This window comes from Lipotes vexillifer, unplaced genomic scaffold (genome assembly GCF_000442215.2).
Source record: "Lipotes vexillifer unplaced genomic scaffold, Lipotes_vexillifer_v1.1 scaffold534, whole genome shotgun sequence".
NCBI classification, from domain to species: domain Eukaryota; kingdom Metazoa; phylum Chordata; class Mammalia; order Artiodactyla; family Lipotidae; genus Lipotes; species Lipotes vexillifer.
This window is the reverse complement of record NW_006787833.1, coordinates 3,451,568-3,460,076: the sequence shown is the minus strand read 5'-3', so window position 1 is coordinate 3,460,076 and position 8,509 is coordinate 3,451,568. Positions and strand designations below refer to the sequence as shown.

Below are 8,509 nucleotides of genomic sequence, written 5' to 3'. Positions count from 1 at the left end.
AGCAGGTTTCAGAAAATAAAAAACAGAAAGCAAGTTGACAACTCTCATGAAGGGTACTGTTTCTACAAATAGACCAAAAATGAAAAAATTGAAAAAATGAATGACATCCAATTGAAAAAAAAAATAATCTAAAACAGGCTCCATATGCCTTACATATGTGGTCTCCATCTTTGGGGCCAGAAGCAATTTATGGCACAGCGATAATTCAGGTTATTAGTCTTATTTATCTTAATTTTCCCATAGTTCACACTGGTGATAAGGGGTGGGGTGGTAGGGTACAAAGGTGGATTCATCATGATGCGAATGAAGCTTAAACTTCAGGGCCTGTCACTTCTTGGGGTCTTTTCTAGGTCTTTGGGATGATACCTAGTAATATGTGTACGTAGCCATATTTGCCTAAGGGAGCTATTTTAATTGCCGTCAGTTATGACCACTGTCTCTTTCTGCACTGACCTACCCTCTGTTAAGCTTCCCATCTTGATCACGTAGTGCTGGAATGGCCACAGGTATTTTTTGGAATTGAGCTCAGGGAAAGTTGAGTTGGGATACATGTAGTCTAGGTTTAGAAGTTCACAGTCATTTCCACCTATCTATGAACAGATGGAAATGGATGATATCATTGAAGGAATGGTTTCCAGCCTTACTCCTCACCCTTAAGTGCTGACTTACCTTCTGTTGTCCATGAAGGTACAGGGCCCGGGGTCTTACCCAGATATTACTACATCTTACAGCATCTGGCTATGGAAGTGTGTGGCCTCCACATAGGAGAAATCAGGTTTATAATGCAAGGAGCCAATATGCAGCAGCATGGATGGACCTAGAGATTATCACACTAAGTGAAGGAAGCCAGACAGAGAAAGACAAATATCACATGATATTGCTTATACATGGACTCTAAAAAATATGATACTAATGAACTTATTTACAAAACAGAAATAGACTCACAGACATAGGAAACAAATTTATGGTTACCAAAAGGGAAGGCGGGTAGGGATAAATTAGGAGTTTGGGATTGAAATATACACACTACTATATATAAAATAGGTAACCAATAAGGACCTACTGCATAGCACAGGGAACTATACTCAGTATATTGTAATAACCTATAACAGAATATTAAAGAGAATATATATTTGTATATATGTGTATAACTGAATCACTTTGCTGTACACCAGAAACAACATTGTAAATCAATTATATTTCAATAAAAAGTATGTATATATAAATGCAGGGAGCCAGAACCTAGTCTGCAGAAAAATCTTCCATTCAACAGACCAGCAAAATTATAAGTAGAGAGTTTGGTTCTCATAACCCCCAGTCAAAAGTGAAAGTGTTGTCTCTGTCAGGAGTGTATATAATATAAAAAGGCAATTGTAAAAGCATCATGTAATTTTTTCTTTATCAAAGGAAATAGAGCATAACTGAATTTTTCCAGAATTCCTTTGTTTAGAGCTCTCTTTTTATTGTAGTTTTACTATAAACAGTATGTTTGATAATAGACCATGCATAGAAGAAACTTGAGAGAAGGATTTCCAAATTTGACAATCCTACAAATGTGCCCAATATTTCCAAAGACAAGCTGTGAATCTGAACAAGACCTTTCTCAACTAACAGTAATAAAAACACAGATTTTGATCAGCCATGTTAGAGGAAAGACCAACTTCTCCTTCTCTTCCCTCGCTACAGAAAATATTACAAAGTCATTGCCTCGTGAAAAACAGACGGAAGAGTAGGCAGCCGAAGTGTGTAGGAAAAAATGTATAATAGAGGTGTATTAGGCAGTTAATTAATAAATTTGTTACTATTTTGGATTTCATGATGCTTATGGTATTTGTCACCTTTCTTCTGTTTGTAACATGTTGTGATTTTCCTTCCACACCTAAGTTTGTACAATTTTTTATTATTTTTCTTTTAAAACACCCTCACCCCCAATTATATAACATTCAGGCTCCATGATTAACCCTTGTGAGAAAGAAGTCCTGAGGAAGAGTCACTTCGGGAAGACAAAAGTCCCTGCAGAGAAGAGACCTGCGTTGCCTGACATGCTCCAGCAGAGCTACAGCCATTGTTTTGAGACTGGGATGGGGATCTGGAAATGAAGAAGGTTTCCCTCCAGAGCCACACTTGAGCCCTGCTCTAGAGAAAGCCATTGCTGCACTAAGGGTCAAATCATACCCTTTTCACAGTTTCGACCATGGGTGATCACGTTTATTCTTGTAATAATAAAAGCCACTAACACTTACTGAGTGCTTCTTATGTGCCAAGCCATGGGTTTCTTTGGAACTGAGTTAATCCTCATGATAACCTCGTCAAACCATTATTCGTGACCCTCATTCTTAGATGTCACATAATCCCTTTTGCCCTCTATTAGCGCTTCCTACTAATCTCATGAATCGCATGAAGTAAGTCAGAAAGAGAAAGACAAATACCGTATGCTAACACATATATATATATGGAATCTAAAAAAAAAAAAATGGTTCTGAAGAACCTAGGGGCAGGACAGGAATAAAGACGCAGATGTAGAGAATGGACTTGAGGACACGGGGAAGGGGAAGGGGAAGCTGGGATGAAGTGAGAGAGTGGCATGGACATATATACACTACCAAATGTAAAATTGATAGCTAGTGAGAAGCAGCTGCATAGCACAGGGAGATCAGCTCGGCGCTTTGTGACCACCTAGAGGGGTGGGATAGGGAGGGTGGGAGGGAGACGCAAGAGGGAGGAGAAATGGGGATATATGTATACGTATGGCTGATTCACTTTGTTATACAGCAGAAACTAACACACCATTGTAAAGCAATTATACTCCAATAAAGATGTTAAAAAATATATATACATATATATATTTTAAAGTGGCCCCCACAGTGACTCAGATGCGGCCTCTTGGGGTTTTTGTAAGCATCTGCTTACTATCTGACAGTGGAATAAGCCTCCTTCAGCTCAGAGGCTCTCCAGCTGGACTGCACAATAGAAACACCTAGAAAGCTTTAGAAACATACATATGTAGGCACCAGGTCAATTAAATCAGAATCCCTAGGAGTCAGACCTGGGCAAGGGTTGCTTTAAAAGCTCCCCAATTGAATCAAAAGTCCAGCCAGGGACTGACAGCCATCACTTCAGCCAATGGAGAAACTGTAAACCATGAAAACACTGCTATGAAATAATAGAAAAAAATATATATGGTTCTCTGTCCCCCGTTTCTGGCACAGAGCTCCTCAAACTCTTATAATTTCCTAAGAGCACTAGGGGCATCTTTGGTTCTACTATTTGGTCTTTGACTCTGGTTCCCGACACAGAGCTCCTAAATGCCTTAGAATTTCCTGGATGAGAGGAATGTCTTTTGTTCTAATGAGGTGACTCTTGCTGGGCTCCTGGATGGCTTCAGAATGGGGACTGGTCACCAGAAAGATCAAGCCATGATTAGAAACTTGGAACTTTCAGCCCCACCCCCATCCTCTGGGAAGGGGAGAGGTGCTGGAGACTGAGTTAATGACTGATCATGCCTATGTGATGGAGCTTCCACAAAAATCCCAAAAATACGGGGTTCAAAAAGCTTCTGGGTTGGTGAACATATCCCTGTGCTGGGATAATGGTGCCTGCCAATTCCACAGGGACAGAAGCTCCTGCACTCAGGACCTTCCCAGACCTTGCTCTCTGAACCTCTTCATCTGGCTATTCATCTGTATCCTTTCTCATCTCCTTTATCATGTAATAAACTGATAAACGTGTTTCCCTGGGTTCTGTGAGCTGTTCTAGCAAATGATCAAATCCAAGGAGGGGATCGTGGGAACCTCCAATTTGTAGCCAAGTCAGCCAGAAGTTGTGGGTAAACTGGAGACTTGTGATTGGTGTCTGAAGTGTGGGTGAAGTCCTTAACCTGAGCCCTTAACCTGAACTTGTGCTAACTACAGGCAGTTAGTGTTGGAATTGCTTGGTGTGGAAAACCTACCCATCTGGTGTCAGAAGCATTGTGAGTATAAAGCAGAATGAGAGTAAAGGAAAACAGAGTTTTTCCTTAGACAATTGCCTAAACGAAATACATAAAAATGGCCATTAATCACCTTACCACTAGTAAATAAAGGCACTCTTGATGAAATTTTCCCAAGATAAAAAGCGGTAAGAATACAGTACATTAAAAAAAATAATAAAAAGCTAAAAATAGAACTACCATATGATCCAGCAGTTCCAATCCTGGGTATATAGCCGAAGAAAATGAAAACGCTCATGTGAAAAGAGAATGCACCCCAATGTTCATAGCAGCACTGTTTACAATAGCCAAGATTTAGAAGCAACTATCATCAAAAAAGAACACAAATAACAAACATTGGAGAAGATGTAGAGAAAAGGGAACCCTCGTACACTGCTGGTGGGAATGTAAATTGGTGCAGCCACTGTGGAAAACAACATGGAAGTTTCTCAAAAAACTAAAAATAGAATTACCATATGACCCAGCAATTCCACTCCTCGGTATATATCCAAAAAACAAAACAAAACAAAACACTAATTCAAAAAGATACACGCACCCCAATGTTCATAGCAACATTATTTACAATTGCCAAGATGTGGAAGCAACCTAAGTGTCCATCAACAGATGAATGGATAAAGAAGATGTGGAACATACATACAATGGACTACTACTCAGCCAAAGAAAGAATGAAATAATGCCATTTGCAACAATGTGGATGGACTTAAAGGGCATTATGCTAAGTGAAATAAGTCAGACAGGGAAAGACCAGTACTGTATGATCACTTATATGTAGAATCTAAAAAACACAACAAACTACTGAATATAACAAAAAAGAAGCAGACTCACAGATATAGAGAACAACCAAATGGTTACCAGTGGGGAGAAGGAAGGGGGGAGGGGCAATATAGGGGTGGGGGAGTAACAGGTACAAACTATCAGGTATAAAATAAGCTTCAAGGATATATTGTACAACACAGGAAATACAGCCAATATTTTATAATAACTATAAATGGAGTATAACCTTTAAAAATTATGAATCACTATATTATACACCTGTAATTTATATAATATTGTACAGCAACAACACTGCAATAAAAACAATAACGTTTCCCATTTGTATATACTTTAGTATTATATTTACAGCACACTTTCACAAATATGCCCTGATTTATCCCTTATACTGCTATGAAGCTATACTCTATAATTGAGAAAGCAAAGGCTCTGAGAGAATAAAAGACTTTCTGAAAAGTCTTCCCTGAGCAAAATTAGTTTCTCTCTGTTTCTCCCTTGAAAACTCAACTTGTTTTCTTGACTCTTCCCCAGGAGGCTGTGAGCTCCTGAGGACGGGCTGGTATTTTGTAACCAACCTTGCTTGGTTGGTGTCTGAAGTGTGGGGGAAGTCCTTAACCTGAGTCCTTAACCTGAACTTGTGCTAACTGCAGGCACTTAGTGTCAGAATTGCTTGGTGTGGGAAACCTACCCGTCTGGCAGGTAAAAGGTCTGGGAGCAGGTTAAGCTGCCCAGGAGACGGTAAGTCTCATCTGGGACTCCTTCAGTTCACCCAGGCCCAGTGCAGCTGCCTTTCGCTTTCAGCTTCCCTTCCTTTTCCAAGCCCCTTAGCCCAGCTCTGCAGACAGCTAACTCGTCAACCTGGCCTCTTAGGTCAGTGAACTAGTTTAGACCTGCCGTCCTGACTTTCCCCTCGACAAATGCTTTCCAGACACACCTGTGGGAATTAACTGCTGGCTGCAGACAGGCTGTGTGGGTCATAGGCATCTGCCCTCTGGCCACCCTGGCTTGGCTGACCAGCGCAGTTTGGCCAGAGACAAACCATGGACAAGCATGAGGTGTGATTAGCCTTTGAGTCCCAATTGCCTACCAAGGGCCAGGCACACGACTGTTATTCAGTGTCTGATGCATCGAGTTGAGGTTGAAGCAGGAAGAAAATGTTTTCCAGGCCTGGTGTCCAGTAATTCAGTGTTCTCTTCAACACACTTGTAACATGAAGGAAGGTTCCTAAAAAAGTCCACCTGAGGTGGGGGCTAGGCCACCCTGCTCGCTTGATTTAGAATCTTGATTTTTATGTAACTTGATGAAACATGAGAGGACAAATAGGAGATAAAAAGAAAGTGGGAGACAGATGTAAGAAGCCAGGACCCCCAAAGTCATTCGTAACCAGTAACAAATAAGAAAGACTCATCTGGACTAAGGAATTACCCCCAAACACCAAGCTGTTGGAGAATTGACTCTAAAACCAAGGTTTCAAAAAAAAAAAGGACCAACTAACCATGTTAGTTACTGCTTGAATCTCCCATCTGGGAGATTTTTTTCCAGAAGTCTTTCAGATTCACAATTCGTCATGGGAAACATTGTGTAGACTTTCCAGATTGTTGTCAAATTTGAGAAGACTCCTCTCAAGTTTCTTTTATATACGACCTATTACAGGCATAGCTGCTGTTTACAGTAAAACCATGGGTATGAGCCCTTCAGACACAAGAATTCTGAAAAAAAAAAAACCAAACCCTTCCTGCAAGCCACTTGAAAAGTCTTCATCCCACCTGCCCGTGGGCAGAAGAAGGAATGGGGGCTCTGGGAGGACTCTGCCCCTCTGTAAAATCAACTCAGGGCTCCTGGGTGCGTTTTCCAAGGAGCCGTCCCTTCAATGCAAGTCTGGACATTCCATGAGGAGGGCTTGCGGGGAAGGGTGCCTACATTGTCCTGGGTTGTTTAGCCATTACGGTTCATTAAGGGATTCTACACTGCCAAATGATGTCTAAAAATACAAAGGCCAGCTGTGCCTGCTTGCTTTCAAGAAGTTTTGGAAGCAAAGAGAGAGGACCCAAGCCACTCAAGTTAAATCAGCGAAATAAACTGCATTATAAGAAAGCATCAATGAAGGAAGAGCTAGTGACACCTTCCTTCAAGAACCAGGCAGGGGCACAGTTACTCCTTTGCTCCTCTGCCTTCACCCCCCTCGGTAAGTCTGGCTCCTTCTCTTCAGGCTCGGCTGGGCTGTCAGGACTGAAACGCCTGTGGCCGGCAGGGACCTGGCTTCATGCCACCAGTCTGGATGGGAAAGCAGACTCTCTTGTCTCTCCCTTTTTAAGAGCTCTGCATCCCCAGCCAACTGATTCAGAAGGGCCACCCTCCTGCAGAAAACTTTTCCTCTTTCTCACATTTTGTGTGGGGATATGTGACTAGGGGAGCCACCAAAGGGGAGGGAGGTGAGGATGGGCCACACACACACACACACACACACACACTCTCTCTCTCTCTCTCTCTCTCTCTCTCTCTTTGAGAAAACAGCATCTCTTGTGAGAGGGGCATGAACTTGTGGAAAGGGCAACCTCATATTTTACTTGGGTGTAAATCACAGGGCTCTGTCAGTTACCAGCTGGGTAACTCTGAACAACTTACGTCCCTCCCTGACTTTCAATAACCTCATCTCCAAAAGGTGCCATAAATGCCTAGTTTATCAGGTTGTTTGGAAAACTGAGTTAGATCCTGCTTACGACACACCTCTCCCAGCGCCTGACACCTAGGAGATGCCAGCTGAAGCGAACCCCTCCCTTTATTTACTGGACATATACACAAGTGACAACAGTTAACGACCCTTCCCCACCATCCCCTATGGGTTTCTCATGCTGCAAAGAAACAGAAGAGGAGCATCAGGTCCCACCTGGTAGACAGCCCTGGAGATGCACCATGGTTTCCGCATCAGCTGCAGGACCCGCAGGTTCCCCCCTCGGCACGTCCTCAGCACCCGGCAAGTCAGGCCCCATACCAGCCGGTCCCAGCCACTCAGCAGGTCCTCGGAGCCCTGCGGCCCCGCAGCCATGCCAGCCCAGGCCCCGCCTCTGCCCCTCTGGTCCCAGGACCCACACGCAGGGCTGTGTTCTTTTCCTAACGCCAAGTTCAAATGTCACTGAGATGTCATCAGGCCAGGAAAATGCAACCCAAATAACTGCCTTCTCCTGGTCCTTCGTCCTCACCCCCAGCTTCCGTCCCCACCACCCTCATTAATCTTCTGGGACTGTTTTCCTTCAAGGATGAGCAAATGGCTCTTAAATGAAAATGTTTTCTCGCTGCCTCTGGGAAGTCCCCAGGGACTAGGTAAAGATAAGCCTCCCCCACTGTGGACAGGCACTCGGTGGACCTCGGTGGACCCCCAGCTGACTTTCGGCGCAGATCAGAACAGAATTTAAAGAAGAACGTGAACCCGGAGTCATCACTGTGCGCTCCTGGTTCCAGGATTCCATCCAGGGTGAGAAACAAAGGGGATGGATTTTCAGCCTCTCTGCCAACATTCCCAAGGCATTCCATCTAGTCTCTTAACTCTTTAAAACTTTGAGAACCAGAGTTTCTGCACCGCAAGGCAAAAGGCCAGTTTGGGTGTTTGTTTTGTTTTGTTTTGTTTTAAATCAACACTGGGAAAAACTGCTATTTCTGTGGGCAATTTGTAAAAAGCCAGGCATTTACTTTGGGAACCTCCCAAGTTTAGGTTAGGAAGAAAAGGGCAGTAAGAAAACTTATCTATTAGAT

General features: G+C 43.0%; 1 protein-coding gene across 1 annotated transcript in view; it reads right to left on the bottom strand.

Moving 5' to 3' along the window:
* Positions 1–7,805, bottom strand: part of FRMD4A (FERM domain containing 4A) — a 306,388-nt gene extending 298,583 nt beyond the window's left edge. Inside the window, exon 1 of the mRNA XM_007460894.1 lies at positions 7,647–7,805. Coding sequence (XP_007460956.1) covers positions 7,647–7,805 — 159 coding nt within the window. The remainder of the gene's footprint in view (positions 1–7,646) is intronic.
* Between the last annotated feature and the right edge of the window lie 704 nt (positions 7,806–8,509).